This window comes from Strongylocentrotus purpuratus, unplaced genomic scaffold (assembly GCF_000002235.5).
Source record: "Strongylocentrotus purpuratus isolate Spur 01 unplaced genomic scaffold, Spur_5.0 spur5_scaffold_11, whole genome shotgun sequence".
In the NCBI taxonomy this organism is placed as follows: domain Eukaryota; kingdom Metazoa; phylum Echinodermata; class Echinoidea; order Camarodonta; family Strongylocentrotidae; genus Strongylocentrotus; species Strongylocentrotus purpuratus.
Genome location: NW_022145596.1, coordinates 20,459,924 through 20,479,983, shown reverse-complemented (window position 1 = coordinate 20,479,983; position 20,060 = coordinate 20,459,924). Strand labels below are relative to the sequence as shown.

The 20,060-nt window shown below is 37.4% G+C and overlaps 3 protein-coding genes across 4 annotated transcripts in view; 2 read left to right on the top strand and 1 right to left on the bottom strand.

Moving 5' to 3' along the window:
- LOC576511 (centrosomal protein of 135 kDa) overlaps positions 1-3,598 on the top strand; it is a 39,322-nt gene extending 35,724 nt beyond the window's left edge. For both annotated transcript variants that reach the window (XM_030980874.1, XM_030980875.1), the window contains one exon: positions 270-3,598. The gene's annotated coding sequence lies outside the window, so the exon portion shown is untranslated. The remainder of the gene's footprint in view (positions 1-269) is intronic.
- A 4,265-nt stretch (positions 3,599-7,863) lies between these two features.
- Positions 7,864-15,327, top strand: LOC105438988. The gene is made up of 6 exons (XM_030980181.1): positions 7,864-8,088; positions 8,911-9,198; positions 10,036-10,213; positions 12,515-12,699; positions 13,580-13,826; positions 14,770-15,327. Exons 1-6 carry the CDS (start codon positions 7,864-7,866, stop codon positions 15,069-15,071), a joined length of 1,425 nt encoding a protein of 474 aa, XP_030836041.1. The 3' UTR covers positions 15,072-15,327.
- Positions 15,328-17,389: 2,062 nt separating this feature from the next.
- The window catches only part of LOC100891919 (gamma-aminobutyric acid receptor subunit alpha-2), a 33,706-nt gene continuing 31,035 nt past the window's right edge, over positions 17,390-20,060 (bottom strand). The window contains exons 8-9 of the mRNA XM_030980180.1: positions 18,509-18,732; positions 17,390-17,927 (exon numbers count right to left, since the gene is read on the bottom strand). Of these exons, the coding sequence (XP_030836040.1) occupies positions 17,598-17,927; positions 18,509-18,732 (554 nt within the window). The 3' untranslated portion in view covers positions 17,390-17,597. The remainder of the gene's footprint in view (positions 17,928-18,508; positions 18,733-20,060) is intronic.

Sequence of the window (20,060 nt, the reverse complement as noted above, 5' to 3'; positions counted from 1 at the left end):
CACTCTTCATAAAAACATTTAAAACATACAAATACAAAACAGAGTTATAAAAAAAACAAGAAAGTGATAACAAATAAAATGGCAATTTATAAGAGCTTACGCTTTTTAGCTACACTGTACATGCATAAGCAATCATCATAATGCTTTAGACTTTCAATTTTTATAAGCAATCATTGTCATTTTCACTTTTTAAATGTCCACTACTCTATTCGTTGAAGCCTGTGACATATTAAATTCAAACACTTTATTCTTTTTTATTTGCCTAACAGGAGTATACGCCAGAAGATCGTCACCTTTGCTGCTTTAGAAGTTGGGCCACTTTTTACCAGTACACCATCTTGCCATTCATACCTTGATGTCGTTCAAATTTCAAATCGTTTCCATTCCGTATCAGGTTGAATTTCATGTGCTCTTGGCACAATTCTTATTATTTTAATATTTGGTAAATGTAAATTCTATTTAATTTATTGATTCTTAAAGGAGCTATTGTTGTGGTGTATTGTTTTGACTATCGGTTCCAGGATGCCAAATAAGAATTGATTTGAAAAGGCTCAGTATGACATCATGAATTGAATGTCCAGTGTATTTGTATTTATTTTGGTTAAAGTTCATGGATGAATATTTACTTTTTTTTTTATAGATTTGTCACAGTGAACTGAATACAATGCACAATGTATAGTCATCCTTGTAGAATTGTTCAACACATTTTGGTGATAAAAATGTTTCAGATGATGTCTCAACATAATAATAAAAAATCAAAAAATGATAATAAGGATAACAAAAACGGTGCTTATAAAGCGCTCACCACCAAAGTCTCTAATGTGAGCACAATCTTGTCTCCTAGAATTTACCCCCCCCCCCCGACATTCTACCACCAACTTTCAGCAAGGGCAAATAATGTGGTGCTTACTTATGGTATTTGGGGGAGATGAAAAGTTCTAGTCTTTTTTCTTTTTCTTTCTCTCTCTTTATTAAAAAAAAAATCCTCTTGGGATAACAAGTTCCTTAAAAAAATGAAACGGGTATATTCTGAAGGGTTTATACTCCACCTGCGATGTTGAAAAGTGATATACATTTTAAGAGCACATATCACTTTTTCAGTCATCTCGACACATTCGTAGTTTCTCCAGTAGGGGGACAGTAGGAGAGATACATGAGGAGATAAACATGTATTTGTATACTTGACATGTACCATTACCTTGTACATTGAAACCTGTCTATAAAGACCAGCCAAGGGAGACAAGAAAAGTGGTCTTGATAGGCAGGTGGTCTTTATGTACAGGTTTCTCTAGTACATGTTTCAATGAGAAACCATTTCCAAGGGAAACAACAGATGTGGTCTTTTGTAGACAAGTGGTCATTCTATACAGGTGGTCATTGAAGCAGGTTTGACTGAACAATGCTATGGTTTCAAGGATGGAATATAAACCCTCTGCCAAGGAAACCTGGGGGTGTTTCACAAAACTTGTCATCAGTGAAAAATGACGTTTTTTTTTTTACAAGCTACCGAAATCCTTGCTTCTGATTGGTTATTAGCAGATTTGTCACTGTTTTTTGTCATTTGTCATTGCAAAAAAGGCTTTATGAATCTGGTCCCAGGTTACTCTGCTATCAAACTTGAGATTCCTGAAACGATCAGTGTGTGAATACTGTACCTCTTGTGTGTGTGTTACTTTCAAACATGAAGTGCATTTTCTTGTTTGTTAACCCAAAAAACAAGCATGAAACAGAGAATCTACCAGTGGTGTTTCATTGTGGTGTGAATATAAATTATCAATATTCTGGCATGAATCATATTTCCAACTGTGATTTTGGAAAATATTGTTTGGACTGTCAATTCTGCATTATTTACATTTCCTAACAGTTTTCTCTCTGTTATGCTTAGTAAGAGGCTAAAATAATAAAAATGTATGTGCTCCCCGTCCAGTATTACACACAAGACCCATTTGCATTGGGTAAATTCCATGCATTAGGGAATGGCAATTTTAGACAATTTTTGTGTTTGACAAAAAAATATACAAATTGATGATATCATATATCAATTTATATGAGATGCTTTCACAACAATTGAGTTTCCTACCAAAGAGTTTCAAATAGCTTCGTTTACGGAATAACCAAAAAGTGACCTGTGTCGTTCTGTAATAAACGTTTATAAACTTCAATATTTCATCAACTTGGTGAATCGTTGATAGCCAACCCAAATTGTTTTGGAAGTACCTTATATCAGGTAATACAGTCAAACCTGTCTATAGTGAGTTAGCAACTGCCCAAGGGAAACACAAGAGTGGTCTTTGTAGACAGGTGCTCACTAAAGCAGGTTTGACTGTACATCATTTAATTATATTCTTTATTCAAAATAGAAAGATTTCCTGGGACTGTAATTCCAGAACACTTTGAATTGACCATAATTGTCAATTCAGTTTTCCAATTAGACTACATGTATCGCTTGTGAAGAATGTACATGTATATGTATTTGATTGTTTTTTGCTGTTATAAAAGTCTATCATGTCTCATCAGTATTTAATGTTGCTACTTGCCCTCAAGAAAAGTATTTCTCAAGCATTGGGAAGCAATACAACAGACCAGTAGCCTTTTTTGGACTAGTAAGTTGTACATGTAATAGAGAATAGTATTTTAGGATATGGAGACTTTAACACAGGGTATACAGTACTATTGACCAAACAGTCTTTGTTCTATTTCTGTGCCTTGTAGCGTATTTCTTGTGTGTGTGTTACTCTGGAAATGATTTTGGTGATAGGAATATCAGAGTTAGGCTAGGGAGCGAGTTTGTGTTGATTTAATTGAATTGGATAATTTGAGAAGTAATTGGTGGAATACTATTAACTGGTAATGTACAAAGTAAATCGGTTATACAATCTTTGTTTCCAGCTTTCCAAGAATACAGGACAACTATCGCCCCCAATTCCCATTCAGACACCCCCCCCCCCCCCTTGTCATCTACCCCAGGTAGAAAGATAACCCCTGTACAAATACTTGAGAAGGTGACTTTGGGGTTAAATTTGTCAAGTTCACATACCAAGTATGTTCAAATTTATCACAATCGAACCATATCTACTCGTCTACAAACAAATTAATAGAAATGCAATTCTGTATTCATTGGAGGTCATGTGCTAGGCAGTGTCCAGATATCCACACCTTCCATATTTCTATTCTGAAGATTTAGGTGCAGGCATTAATGATCAATATACTTTATCAAGGAATAGATATTTTAAAAGAAAATTCTGGAGTTAAATGTATTTCAATGGAATTGTCACTGTGTGATAAAATATAGAATGCTTTGATTAAGTCCTTTTGGAAAAGTGTTTTAGAATGTTGAATAGATAGTGAGTGCCCAACAATAAATACTTGGATGTGTTTATTAACCTTTGTATATACTGAACATGTCAGCCTTTTTCATATGTATTATTTTCTTTTTATAATTCTAGTCTGTAAATATCAGATTCATACAATGCCAACAAAATTGTACAAAGATGTATTTATGTTTATTTGTATAAAAGTTGTTTGTCATGCCAATATACATGTATATTGTAATGTAAGTTGATCAATAAATTGCAGTGAATTTTATTACTACACTAAATTTGATAGCATTGTCATTTTGCATATTGTTCCTTCAATTATTTCCATCTCCTGCCAATAACTGATAAATACATGTAATGATAAATTGAAAGAAAAACAATTACAAAGGAAAGAAATAAATGTACTTAAGCAGTTAGTTATGAAGATTTCACTGGACATGTAATTACAGAAAGAGGACAAAACATCACACCACCCTCTTTCTCTCCGATTCCCTCTCTACCTCTCTTTCTGTCATATTCCTTCCACCTCGCCCTCTCTTGTTCTGTCTGTCTGTCTCTTTCTATCTCTCTCTCTTTCTTTTTCTACCATTCCTTTCTTACAATGAAAGTAGCCTAACTACTCAACTCGTGTATTTTCACTACCAGTACATGGAAATCTTAAAGAGTTGACAAGAATGCAGAAATGGCCTTCATTACAATATTATTACAAATTGCTACAGAACAAAAGAACTTGTATATTTGCAGAATTTTTAATTATATATCTAATACAGAGAAAATACCATTTAATGCTCTATATTGGAAAACAAACTAATTCCTTCAAATCGTTGACATTGGCATTATCTGACTGGCATCACTTCCTAGTATGGGTCAAATTAAAAGGCGCCCAAGGCATTCAGAAATACATGTATCAGAGTTAAGAGATTTCAATTTCTATTAAAAATATTAAAAAGTTATCATAGAATATCATAGAATATCGGTTGTTTCACTTCCTCAGATACACAACAATACAATACATGTATTCTAAAATCCCCCAAAATCTCTGACATTTTGAAACCAAATACACGTAAATGTCACATACATGTATAGAAACCATTTCCTAGATGGATCATGGGGGTAAAAACTAAAGAAATGCATGGACACAGCTTTATGATTAAAGGATGATTAGACATTTTGTTTCCCCAATTCACCTGCATAAGACTTGTTTTTAAACAAACTTGATCAAATCTAATGCAATCAAATCAAATTACAAGGGAATAATAGGACTATTCTTCCTGAAATAACTAAATGTCTAAAACTCTAAATCCATGAATGCATCTAAACCTTGAAATATCCTCATCTTTTTTGTTCATGTGAGAGGGGAGGGAGGAGGGAGGGGGGGGGGGGACGGGGGAGGGGCAGTTTACTAAAACTTCTATTCTCTACAAAATATCACTGGCTGTACTAGAAACTTGTCCAATGTAAAGATCCGTCATCAATTCTAGAGTTCACATCGAGTTCCAATAACAGATTATACAAAGTCCAATGTCTTCAAGTCTCTATAATGATGATGTCCATGATTATTATTGCTGTCCACACAAGTACTGGCAGCACTGCAAACATCAAGACCAACTGCATGATTCATCTTCTCCAGTTTGAAAACATCTTTTGCAGTTATGATTCCAACTAGTCCTCTTCCTCCAAAATGTGAGTACCTGTGGTAAATATGAATGACAAAGGAATACACTGAAATGCATCAATATCACAGACAGTCTTAGGCCTTCCCTGCCTAGCTAGCTCAGTTGTGCTAACAAAAGTCCTAGCTATTCTAGATTTGAATGAAATTTCATGTTGACGTTGAGAATTTAAAAAAGAAAATTGAACTGTTGAATAATATTGTAGGATACCTACAAGTCCCCCACCCCTCTCCCTCGTTAATGCTGCCATAGGCATGGTTTTGTAATACTTAAAGTTGAATTTATAGAAGAAACCCAAGTCCCGAAGTCCCGAGTCAAAGTCTTGAACCGGCTGATTTTCCGGTATTAAATCTACAAACAAAATACGCAATAGGTGGGGCAACGTTTTAATCAACCTCTGAAGAGCTTAGAGGCTAGACACTTACCGGCCCCAGCAAAGTTGATTAATGGCCTCCTTGTCTTTGATGCATAGTCTGGAAACGATTGGCGATGTTTAATGTGGTATCTATGAACCTCTCCACACAATTTACAAGACAAGTTTCAGTTCTGCTGTCCAATTTTGAACCAGGTTTATCGACGCATTTGTCCCAGCATTGGTCTGTGAAATTGTGAACTTGCTGTTGAAACTTCGCCTTTTGTGTCTCCATCGCTATAAATTGTTTCAGTTCAGCATCCACTCCTTCTCCTCCAGAAGGCATAGGGGGTCCTCCGTCACTGAAATTCATCGTGCAAAAGTAATCAAAGATTAAAATTAACAGGCAGAATGAGATTAGAGTCAGACACTAAACAGACTTGTACTTCAAGTTAATGATTCATTCACGTACACATGTGTATATGTTGGAGTCTGGGACATCTCGTCCTAACAAAAGCATGTCATACTTAGCGCTTCGACCCAATCCCCTCAAGAGAAATAGAGACATAAAAAGTTCTATACGATTGGAAAGCTGATAGATAAAATACAAAAATACTTCGAAAAATAAATAGTCATGTACATGTTGTATCCCAGCCCCAAAAAATATTAAAACATCAATAAACTTGATGTATCGGTTTCGAATTTGGGGGGGGGGGGCGAAAATATAGCATTTTGAATTTTGTACATGTCGGGTTGCCCAGGTTCTCGAGATCTTGGTTTTACATCATTCAGTGTCATCATGTCATCAGTATTTTCTTAGCGAAGGGGTGGGGGCAGTGCGCGGAGCGTGGGCGACACGCCCCTCTAGTATTAATGATTTGTTGTTGTTGTTGTTTTAGTTTTAAGGGCGTGTGTCATTCAATTATGAATATTTACGCCGATGACATATAGAAAGTTATAGCCGTTGTCAATAAAAGGTAATACAAAGTTTTGGGAAATTTTAAAAATTGGCTGCATAGTGATTCTTGACAATTTTGATATTTTTGTTTTGGATGACCCTGTGGATGTTTTATAAGCACTAGAAAATTTAGCCCCGAAAACTCTTCTGCTTTCGAGAAAACTTGTATATAAAAATTTACCGGTGCTCCCGCGGTAAATTTTGGCAAAATTCAAATAGCGCTGACGGCCATACAATAGTCGCTGCGACCATGAAAATCTCAGAATATGTAGTTGTGATATATAATTTCTAAACAGGAATAGCCAATTGGTCGATTTTAGTCAAAAACATTGTTTTATGGCATAATCAATATTTTGACCTTGAGAGGGAGCTATACAACATAACGAGTTACAATTTCATAACTTTAGACTTGATTTCAACCGCGCCAACGATCACCGAATATTGTAGGATCACATTTGCTTCCAATATTTTCATTTGAACCAAATTCATGATCCCATACCAAAACGTTGTGTTATCTTTAACCATTGGCCTATGGGCTATTATGGGCAGCAGGGTCCCAGCCGAATAGCCAGTCAAAAAAAAAAAGGAGGGAGGGGAAGAAAAAGAGAGAAATACAGCGGGATGGGAAACGGGATGAAAAAAAACTTCTTGCAGATATTCATATTTTTCTCTTTTTTCCGTTTAATTCCTCTGAGAAAATGGTGCTTATTGCAATCGATTTTGTTTATTCTGTTCGTCGTATATCTTTCTGAGAAAAAAATAAATAACATATGGGTAGGCGTAAATAAACTCGTACACTATGACCCTATAGCTGTAGGCCATATGTGCTACAGTTTCAGTGGGTGTTGTGAATTGCAACATAAGACTTATCGTAGCTTATTGGTGATTTTTAAAGAAAAATGAAAGAGAAAATATAATTCTAAAAATGATTCACTGACATATGACTTTTGGCTACCAAAAATGTTAAATTAAAAAATGAAGAAAAAAAGAAAGGGGGGGGGGAAGCGTTCTTTGAGTTATTGTCCATTTTGATACTATTTTATATCTCCTTTTACTCGTCTACAAGGTATTCATAACGTTATGCATGGAAGACTCGAACGAAAAACCCAGGGGATGTTTGATCAATTTAGTAACTTGATTTTAGTTGGTGAAACACTCGTACTCCAGCAGTGAACATTAATCATGCGCTCATCCAGGCCAGAAATAGAGCTGCGCACTTATACGCGCAAGTCCATTGTTACGTAATGCGTAACGACAAAGTCTATGTTTTTGTTTCCCAAACATGAATCAATGATGCATCAGATATAGAAGCTAAGCTAGACGCATAATTCATACAGGGCATATCTCTCAAATAATATAGGATACTGCCATCATTGGAGAAAAAATATTCTGGCTCACATCTTTGCAACACCGTAAACTTCTTGGAATGCTCGTAACCAGATCCCTAAACTTACAATTCAGAGGTCAGCATTAATTTGGTCATTCAGGCTTATAAAAGAAAAGAAAAAAGTTTTCCCAGTGACAATTAAATATTTTAGAAGGAAAGGAAGCCACGTAGTCAACATGTACGGCGACACATTCCAGGACGAGGAGCTTGAAGACCTCAACACCGAGGACATGATGATGATCATGAATCCCGATATGAGGAGGAGGAGGGGTGGTGCGACGACGCAGACGCTGGAAGAAGCGAGTGCTCTCATCCAGGCTCTAGTCGAAAGGTCACCCCCTGAAGGGCTAGGGATTGAGAAAGTCTCTGACGCTGATGACAAGGACGCAGAGAATAATCAAGTAAAACTTTTCTTCTTTTTTAAAATTCAGTTTTCTTGGGGGGGGGGGGGGCGGGGAGGGGGTGACGTAATTTGTTTTACTGTATGTTAAAATGATTTATAATCAATTTAATGTAGTCAGGTCCTAAGCGAGAAAAGTGAAGTGTATTGGATCATGGCAGAAATGACCGGAAAATGATATTCTTTAAATCAATTGCTATGGCACGTATACGATACGAGCAATGGCAGGTATACGATACGAGCAATAACAAAAATTTAATAAATGAATACATAACATTTCATGTTTTATCTAGTTTTAATTGCCCGAAATAATATTTTTTTTCTGTTCTGTTTTGGTTGCGTCGGTAATATACTCAGGAATAACTGTACGTCACCAACGTTAGAATGAGATGATAATTATATTCATACACTTCTCCATTTTTTACTCTTATACTTTTTCTCCAAACATTACTTTTTAATAATTCATATAAAGTAAAAGATCCCCACTTTCTGTCCCTCGACTTTCTTTTCTTCTTTTTCCCCTATCTCTAGTTTATTCTCTCTCCTACTTTATCATTCCTTTTTTTTTAAACATCACTTTATGTCTTCCTTCCTCCTTTTTCTTTCTTACTACCTTTTTTTCTTAATATGTTCTTTTTTTCTTACTTTCTTTCTTTCATGTTTCTTATGCCTCTCGCTTTCTTACCTCAATGAATTCATTTCCCCCCCCCCCCCATTTCATCTTCTCATTTCACGCTTTTCTACATCCCAATCTGTGCATTATTTTAACATAATGTGCAGACATATCCCATAAACTTAACATCATACTTCTGTCTTTCGAAAGCCGGAAAAACATCGGACGCCCCTGCAGAAGTTCCGGGCCATCGCCAACAAGGTCAAGCACAACCTCAGGTGGTCCAAGCTCCTGCCCACCGAAGAAGACTCGAAATCGTTCACGGTCCGTCAGGCCGACGGCGCGGAGGAGAACGTCCTCACCTTCGACGTCAGTGCCTTCAAATCGAACGTCCAGTCGGTGAGCACGCTGCCCCCACGGGCCAAGAAGATCATGAGGAAGGAAACGTGGGAGAGGACCAAAGAAGAGCTCCACTATCTCTACGGTTTTGTTGATAGGGTAATTTCAAAATGCTCAGTTTGGCTTTTGAAAATAATTATCGAAGTCTTCCCTCTGCGTCCTCTCTCTCTCTCTCTCTCTCTCTCTCTCTCTCTCTCTCTCTTTTCTGATCATTTATTCTTTATGATTAATACCACATCTTTTAATAATAATAATAATAGCCTAATAGTCCACTCCAAATTTTATTAAACCGAAACGGAAATTCTTTTTGCCCAATTGATCGTGAGCCCGGCAGCCACTGAGCAGCGCCAGATCGACGTTGCTCTATCCCTTATTGTTGAACGCCAAACAAGGTAGCAACAACTCCCATCTTTTAACGTCTTTTGGTATGACGCGGCCGGGGTTCGAACCCACGACCTCCCGGTTGTGAGGCGGACGCTGTACTGACTGAGCTAACACTCCGGTATAATATTTGGCCATACTCTATATGTAAATTGTCTTCGTATGATATTTCATATTCAGTAGTCGGTACTCACGTTCTGTATATCAAGATGTTGATGTATAATTAATGTCAATGAACTTAATTTGGTATATAGATCCATAATGACCTTACAAGTCATGTCTTCATGAACGATCACACTTACACTATTTGATTGCATGAAGTTGTATTTTTTTCTTAATATTTCCTCTTACCTCCTTTTGCATTCATCCTAGACAACATTTAATAAAAGTTCAATCCCTATCTTTTTCGAGAAATCGTTCATGTGTCAACTCAAATTACTGTATAAAATAAAACTTGATAGTCATATTATTTTATGTACCAACAAATTCTGCTATCAAAGATTCTTGAATTTTCATATTCAGATATGAATTTCAATGTCTCTTTGCTCGTTTCAGCTAAAAAGTTTCAACCGCTACTCGAAGACCATCCGACATGAACTGGCGGGCGTTTTATACTTCGATTCCTTCGAGGCCGGGCGGTTGATCGTCAAGCAGGGCCACCCCGGGCTCGCTTTCTATTTCATCCTCTCAGGCTCGGTCGTCTTTGAAGTCAACGAGACGGATACACGGACAGGTAAGGTATTCAGTTGTGGTGATGGTAGGGGGGGGGGGTAGTATTTTGGGTGTATACAGTGTTTCCGCAGCTACTTCATTACGTATTTTCATTATTTGTATTTTCACCCTTTCCCGAGCAAAACAAAAAATATATATAAAATATAGTTCGATATTTTGATGAACAGAAACACCCTCTTCCAAAAGTGAAGCTTAAAGTTCAAGGAATACCGCTGGAAAGATACGACTTAGGTTTTTTTTAAGTTTCTTTTTCTTCTTTCCTTTTTATGATAGACTGTACTTTTAAAAGTTTCGGTGGAATCAATTATTTGTTTGTGTGAAAATATAATTATTGACACCCGATATGTGCTTGTTTTCAGTCCGGCAAGCATAAATCAGTGTTTATTATCATAACAAAACCGTCTCATAGCTAGATGTAAAATCTTTAAAACCTAAAATGCTTAGAATTATATATTCATGCAGGCTCATAGGCCTTCCAGAGTACTAAATAATAATAATAATAATAATGGGTTCTTGTATAGCGCACATATCAGTCAGATTTGACCCTCCTGGCGCTCCCGATTATTACCCTGGCTTTAGCACGGCTGCCATACGGCGCTCTAGCATTTCAAGGAATAAATTCCTACTCTATTAATGTAAAGGGGCTAATTTCCGCTCGTCAAGGAGTGTGATTAGGGACCACTCCTTTTGGAGTGAAATTTGGACGGAATTCACCCTCAAAAGATGTAAAGTTAGCTCTTAAAGGCCCACTGCACTACTTGTAGCTACTTGCGCCCTCTATATAACAAACCATGCCTAATCGGTGACCATTGGTCCCCCATGATCCTCTTTTTCTTATGTTAACTGAGAGCTGAGTTGATGAGATAACCACCTGTCCAGTGACCTTGCAGGGCAGTCTTATCCCTCCTGTAAACTATGGCAGATACGCTTTAAAAGACGATAAATTCAGTCTTTTAGAAAAAAATCTGTCTTTTTGGAGTGAACTTTACATCTTTTGAGGGTGAATTCCGTCCAAATTTCACTCCAAAAGGAGTGGTCCCTAATCACACTCCTCGACGAGCGGAAATTAGCTCCTTTACATTAACAGAGTACCAGGTACCCATTTACTTCACCTGGGTGGAGTGTGGCAAATGTAGATCAATGACTTGCCAAAGGACTTTTTTAGTGCGGCGGCGGGACTCGAACCGCAATGTAATAATGATAAAATGTTAATCCTATTTTTCTTATGATTCTGATTGAAATTAAATTGCTCTTCTTAAGTATAGGCCTTATGTTATGATTCATTTACATTTACCGAAATGTTCGCCATTGGCGGTGTTTTAAAAGAGATTACAGAATGATTCCATCTTATCGCAATGATTTTTAATATCATTTTTACAGGAGAATCAAACATAAGACAGATGGGAGAAACTTATGCAGGGGCGAGTTTTGGGGAACTTGCCCTTCTACACGGCACAAAGCGTGCGGCTTCCATTAGGTGTAAAGGTAAAAATCGACATCTTATTTTAGCTGGCACGCACTGACAGAAACCATGGAAATTGGAATCATCAACGACACAACATAATAAAAGAGAGGAAAAAATGGACACTATTTCTAATTATAGTTTCAAATAAATGTTCACTACAGACTTATTTTTTTCGCAGATTAAATAAATTAAGCCTCTTTGAGATGTTTAGATACTCTTTAGAGTATACCGAGGCGTGACGTCATACTGACCAAGCTGTCGAGGTTGCTGGTTCCAAACAATTTTGAGCTTAACAATGGTACGGTGATGATCACACCGACCCGAAACATTGGATTTTTCCCTGCACTAGCACGTTGCTTGAATGATTTCGCGGTGAACCTCATGCACATGCTCTGTTGTTTAGAACCAGTAACCTGGTAGACGAGAAAATATGACGTGAGCACTTCGGTAAATATATTTAGTCTTCAAAATAGTCTTATTATAACTATGAAAGTTAACTACAACAAATGATTAAAAAAATCCTCGAACATTATGGAGTCGTTAATATCCAAGCATTGTGGCGTACGTGCGCCTGTAATTCAGCTAAAAGTGGAAGCTACAAACTGATACAGCCGAGGACGCAGGTTCGAAACTGAGTCACGTCTTTCGGATGGTGACGTTTAAAGGTCGGTCCCCAGACGTAAATAATTATATCTGATTAACACACGTCTGTAAAAACCCAATACACACACACACCAAAGACCATGGCAGGCAATGGTAGACACAAATTTGAGACGATACAAAAAGTCATGTATTATGTTAATAAATATAACATATTGATTTATATTTTTATTGCAGTTGATTCTGAATTCCTTCGTGTGGACAAACCTGATTTTGACATGGTCCTGCGTCGCAGTTACCAACAGGAATGGGATAACCGATTCCAGACACTCAGTTCACTATCAACGTTTAGTGAATGGATAACTGATGAGGTGGTAGCAACCACTGACAGAGCGAAGATCATTGAATATCCGCCTAACACCGTAAGTTATTCATTTATTCCTTTTATTTAAATTTCTTGTTTATTGATCTGTTTATATTTCGAAGGGGGCGATTGGGGCCCTCTATATATTCAACAGGGAAACAATATAAAGAGTAAGAGAGAGAGAGAGAGAGAGAGAGAGAGAGAGAAAGAGAGATGGCGGAGGGGGGGGGGAAGTGGGATGGAGAGGGGGAACTAAGAGAGGAAAGATAAAGGGTAAAGAAGCGTATAGGCTTACTACAACAAGACGTGTTCCAATGTTTCGATTTTATGAATATTTCTCTCCAGAACATCCGGTTACTTTTTATTCACCTGCTATGCCTGCTATAGGTATTATTATTGTTGTTCACAAATGTACTTTCATAAATACTGATACAAATTATTTCGACGTATAATATAATCGAGTGAGGGAAGTATGTACCTGTAGGACGAAATTCCTCGAATGCTTCAACACCCTTCAGAGGCAGTTCTCTCTCGGCCAATTGCTGAATTTGTGATAATTATGCTCTTCAAGAACGAAATGCTATCATTGTCATTACTAAATCACTTCTATAAGGGAGTTTACAGATAGCACATGGTACAAATGACCCCAAATATCCACAGATCTTTTACACATGGAGGAGTTCCACTTTGAGCATATTAGAATAATAACTGCCAAGTCCTAGATGTGCTTCATGAATACCTTTTGTTTTCCCTCTTGAAAAGAATACTTCCACCTGCGTATCAAGTACCGTTGGTGCATAAATGAATAATGTTACATAACTTTCATGAGCGCATATCCAGTATTCATCTCTGTGGGTTTTACCTTTTTGGTACAAATGACCTTTATCTGCCCATGCGCAGATTGTATCTATGAACTGGCTTATTGTTTTTTCATACAGGTCATTCTGAGTGACATCCATGGCGCACCCGACGATGTCTACTTCATCATGTCTGGCGACGTCAAGATCGTTCGCGAAGTCGTTCTCCTTCAGAATCGCCTGCCCTTCGGGAGGATCAAGCTCACCCCGCCACCGATGCGTGACGACCACGGGGTGTCGCCCGACTTCAAACCCGAGAAATACCAGAAGCTGGTTAGCAAACTCCTAAATATTGCGACCATCGGGAAGGGGGACTTCTTCGGAGTTGGTACGTGATTTTTCTTTTAAATTGAGGTTTAATTTTTTATCGGCAGGATTAGTCTAATACAATTTTGTATCAATATGAATTTTTTATGACAAATATCAAAACCTTGCTATGCACTCGGTACAGGGTTCGAGGGGATGGAGAAAACAAATTATCATGTAAATCAGTGGCTTATCCAGCCCCGGTTGACACCCCCTCCCACTGATTGAAGGGAATATAAAACGTGACGGAATCGTTGTCACGTGGGGCTGCCCCGAAATATTTCGCTCACCTTCCTCATGAATGAAAGGCGATGTGACATCTGCTCCCAAGAAAAAAATACTCTGTCGAATAAATTAAACTTTGGTTAGCATGTGGGAAAATTGCAGGAAATGATCTATTGAGGGGGGTTCAGGGTTACTTGGGAACATCGACGATCTGTTGGAAAATTCGAAAATACAGTTTCTGACGAAATTATTCCCGCTTGTTGGAAAATGTGAAAGAAAATAACACTCTATAGAAGAAACAAAACACACAAAAAAGGGCAAATTTTGGCTTGATACTTTCTACGCCCGACTCGAAGTGGTCTAGCGAAGCTCATGATATGGCCTAAAAAAAAAAGATGTTGTGTAGCCCTTTAGGTGCCAAAGCAATGGGTCGGTCGGTCGGAAATCTTTTTTTTTGTTTTGATTTTTTTCTTCTTGTTTCTTTCTCTTTGGGCTGACATTTCTCAGTTTACATATTTTGTTATTCATTAAACATTACATTTATTCTTCTAAAAAACAGTAAAAACAAAAACTTTTTTAAAAAGCCGACCGTAGATTTTGGGGGTCGGCAATACAACATCTTTTTGTGTTACCCCTAAAACAGTGGATCGTCTTGTTCAAAGCTTTAGAAAAGTTTTATATAACGAGTTTTAATATTATTTTGTGATCCTTCTTCCTGCCCGTTTCTCTAACTTTGACAGGTGAAGATCTACGCAAGACGCACTTGATCTCGATCCACAAGGTCGAGTGCATGCTCGTCTCACGGGTGGCCTTCCAGCGCCACGACCGCGGCAAGTGCTTGGTGCCCATGAAGGAAGCGGTCGAGGAAAACTATCCGACCTACGACGAGACCTTCGCTGGCTACCTCGTCGACAAGAGATGGCGCGCGTACAAGCACAATTTGGTAAAGGAGGTGGCTAGCAAACGACATTATCCACATCAAACGACCATCGACGATGTGCCCCTTATTCTTCGGCGGGAAAACTCACTGTCAACGAAATAAGGGATCACTCGGTGTAATGAGTAGTTATGAATTTAAGTGTTTCAAAGAGCTCGCTTGAGGGGATGGAACAAATCTAGTGTTGTTTTTGTCCTTCTATCCGTTGCCGTTGTTAACCAAAGTGTCATCACAGTCATGAATGGCCATGATTTAGGATTTACAAACTGCAATATAATGAATGGATTTTATGTGGAGATGTAACATAAAGAAGGAGAAGGGGGTAAGACTTAAGGAAAATGTCTTAAAGATGCAGATGGTATTCTAAACAAAACAATTTAAGCTAAATTATTGCAATATTGAAAAACAACAGTCTTATTCTTTATTTCAAATGTCTTGGCGATTCTCTTTCAAACAATCATTGGTTATATACATGTAATTCTCACTTTCCGGTTTCATACAAACTTTGATATATTTACTTTCCTATTGCGTAATTAGCTTCATTTTGACCATCTGCAAATGTAATCATTATTTATTGCATGTAAGTTTATATGTGATTACTATTAGTCAGAAAGATGAAATATTTTGAATGTAAGCATCACGAGTCTCGCCTCTCTCGATTTATTATTTTGTCATCAATACTGTTCCAACTAAAATAATATCAAACAGTGATTACAAAGAGAAATTTCTTCAAAATTATAATGCTGTTCCTTTTGGTATTTTATAACACTGTAGTCTGTACTAACATTGCTATGCGAAGTGGATATTTTACAACAACAATGGCATGTTTGTGTTTTAATTGCTATTTTTTTGTCACACTGACCAAAAATGCTATCATCTAACTGCATGAATAATTATTTGATTCAAAAGTAGTTGTCATCCTCATTCTCAAGTTAAATCTTCGTTGGATATTTGCATCCCACTCGGCATAGTCAACAAAGTCGGTTCGAGTGAATTTCAATTCAATGCTCGTAAGGAATAAACCGATTTACTAACATATTCATATTCTAAGCATACATATTTTTTTGTTTAAGGTTGTTCTTGACAACCTAAAAGCTCGCCCGAGGATTTTCCGACATAGCGATAGGTAATGCATGTAGACTGGATTCCAAGTAGGTCTATTGTAGTTTATTTATTAAGAACAGGTTGATGGAACCACTCGTCTCTAGGTCCCCAGGAAAGAAACATCCATATATTCGTATAACCGGTCAAAAACACCACGAAAAAGTAAACGTAAGAGTATTGAGTGGCGGGTGAAGTGTGACGTCATCATAAATCTATTTTTGGAAGTTCTCAATTTTTTCTTCATTTTCCGAAAGAGCACCAAAAATAATCGCCAAATGTCGAAAATCAATTGAATATGTTAAGTATTGGCTGAGATATGACCATCTGACTAAATAGATTTCCTATAGGAACTCAGTGTTATATTGCTCTGGCTCGTAATGTTATTTTTGATGCTCTTTCGGAAAATGAAGACAAAATTGAGAGATTCCAAAAATAGATTTTTATAATGTCATAGCTTCGGTACTAGTTCACTTGTTGTTGTTTTTTCTTTGTATTTTCCTAATTTCGACATGTATCAAGTCATCTTTAACAAATAGTCAAACTGTGTCTTTGTATGTTTTTTAAATGTTGACTACACTAGAGATGGTCTATGTCGGCATTAGCTAAATCAGTACACACGTGATAGTATTGCTTTTTTAAATAGAAAACTATGAAAATAATGCCTCTGTATGCCTCTAAAATGAAAGTTTATGCTAACTACAGGTAACATAAATTAAAATCCAACATTTTTTTCTTCAATACCATTTAACCCGGCCATTATTGTTTATACATCAGTATTTTTATAGACGACTGGCGACTATGTTTGGCACACGTCAAATATTACATGCTATTTACACGCTCTTCAAATTATATACGATATACAATTGGGAAGGTATCTAACATAGGGTAAAAATTTAAATATCTGAAATATATGTACTATTATGTAGAACATAAGCCTAATCGCAAGTATCGACAGCTTATTGAAATAACAAATTATTTCAAAGACTAATGCAAAAATCATGAATTTCAGAGACATATGAAATAATCGCAAGAGAAAAAATCGTTCTTTTAATATGAATTTAGCGGTGTTGCGGGACACTGGTATAACAATATTCTTTATAAGATGATGACGCAGATCCTAATCAAATGATTAGTTGAGACGGTCGTTACTAAATAATAATGACCGGTTATTAGTAAAACATCATTTTAACAAATAATACCCCTCATTTTTTCGAGCATTACCCACACTCGGTAGCTTCGAAACAGTCCAAACACCTTCGGCTATCGCCTCAGGTTTGTGAGACTGTTCCAAAGGTACCTTGTGTGGGTAATTCTTACTAATGCCCTCACTCCTGTGTATTATTTGTACAATAATCATGATGAATTATAAGTTATGAGAGTGAACTTTTGAAGTATAATGTTAAAATAACAATTTGGTAAAGCTGCCACAAAGGTTTGACCTAATGTCCAGTCGCAAATTCAAATACATAGAATTTATCCACCTCTCTTTAATCATTATTAATCTAAATTATATCCTGTATAAATATTTTAATAATCAAGTATGAAAATACACCAATATAGAACATTCATGAGAAAAAAACCTAGCGGGAAACCAATTCTAGCCAACTCATCAATTTTACTGACGCTGTTGAACGGTTTCTGGTCTTTGCTTCGCCGGAGCCTACTCTCCCTGTACTCGGCATTTCCCGTGATGCAGTTGAGTATATCCGAACACAGGCTGTTGTTGTGATCCGAAAATCTCCGCTCTTCGTCCGAAGGCGTCCGAGATACAGACTTTCCTTGGTACCTCGTGAATCCCCGGATGAGGGAAAAGCGTTTCTTCTTTCTTCGCATCAACGAGGCTTCGACCTTCTCCACCTATTGGGTGGAAAACGGGAACAATCATTTGTTTAAAAAAAGTATGGCACAAGTGAATTTTTCATTAAAAAGAAGTAAATTAGCTTGTTAGTCTAGTGCTATATCAAGTCCGGGCACTGCATAGTGTATGTACATGCAGCCTAATTATTTACAGAAATGTATACATGCCACCTCTTTTTTCAATCTCAATCTATGGTTGGGATTCACATCCTGTCCAGTACTTACGTTATTATGTCTTTAGACAAGGCATTCTATATACTAGTTTGCCTATCTTGTCCCAGATGTAGTAAAATGTAATGTTTAACTGGTGGGAATGACCGTACATCGACTTGAGGTTCCCCATCCAGAATCTCAAAGTCTTTCTTGATATGGGTGTCGTACAAAAAATAATTTGTCCTATCATTTAAAATTAGTATAGGCTGACATAACAAATAACCAGAAACCCTCTTCGTGTTCATCAACATTTCAGATTGTGCTACATAATGTGACACCACACATTTAGTCGACGAAGCTATTCTAAGAACTTTATGATAAGAAGCACTGAATGAAAGACAATATGGGAAAACAGCGTCATCGTTTACCTCGGCCTGGGCGATGTCGTCCTCCTCGTCATCGGCCATCCCAGGTAGCATGCCCGTCCTCCGCTTCGTGAAATAATTCACCGTGGCGAACTCGATGACGGCGCCGAGGACGAAGGCGAAGCAGAGCATGATGAACCAGTCGATGGCCTTCGGGTAGCCCACCTTGGGAAGCACTGCTCTAGCACTCCACCCTAGGGTGGTGATTGTGAGGGTCGTCATCGTCCCTGTGAGTTAAAGATAGGAAGAGGGAATGGAATGAGTTAATTTTATATTAATGTGCACTATTGGCCATTGTTTTGTTGTTTCAGCAAAACTATCATCCCGGAAAATATTTTGGCGCCAAAACAGTGCCGATATTAGACCCAAAGGCAGGTATCGTCTGCATCTTTCTAACTGCGTGACGTATCGATTCATTGAAAGCCCAACATTAATTATACCAGTCCACCGAAAATGCATTTCGCCATGATGCGTTTGAATAGGTCTTCGTTTTGTCGTTGTGAAATTTCATATTTCTTTACCGGAAAATCGGGGGTTTGTGGAAGGGGGGGGGGGAATATTTTTTTTAAATTGTGTTATTTTTTATCTCTGCGGTATTGGAAACTATAAACGTGATACAGCTTCCTCTCCTAAAATCACCGAGGCGCCTAACTTTCCCGAGGAGAAAACAAATATCCATACACCCGACCCCACCCCCCCCCCCCTGCTCCAGTCGAGTGATACATAAAGTACGCTATTTATCCTATTCTACTCGAGTAACTCGACTCACTTTAGTAATCTTATTTCGTTTTGGAAGAGGCGTTAATCCGTATTACTGGGAAATATTCTAAGAATGGTCGACCAAGTGAGAGAAAACGTATATACACAAGAAATGATTGCACAAAAGATCTGTATTGCCATATATAATATATAAGTTATGAAGTCGTAGCCCCTTCCCCCCCCCCCCCTCCATTAGAAAATCACTTTTCAAAAGAATTGGCGTAGATGAATACATATTTCAATCAATCCCATACGTGACGATAAATACAAGGCTCATATATTTTTGAAGGAGTTAAGTAAACACATGCAAGTAATCGTGAAAGAAATATGGACTCCTGCATATAAAATAGCTACTAGGCTTTATAATCTATAACAGGAAAGAATATTTACATAAATTTAATCCATCTGCCATCGGAGGCAGTGTGTGGGCAGGTTTTGGGCGCGTAGGGTCGATTCCCCCAAAGTGGCAAGATATTAGGAATAATTTTTATGATCATCAATTCGGATTAAAAACATCATCCGTAAATGATTTCTTAGACATGTTAAATGCATCAAAGCTAATCAATTCTTCACTGTGACTGCTGGCTAAGTAATGGACACCGTTTTCCACGTTCTATTTTTCGTATAAATTATATGTTTTCTATCTTCATAAGATGACATTTTTCTAGATGGGTAATATCAGTCTTGGAATTCTTAAGGACACACAATTTTCTATACCCAAACCATTTTGTTTACACAAAAGAGAGCACTAAAACTGTTGATTTCATTGGGAAAAATATAGCCCGGTATATCTTCA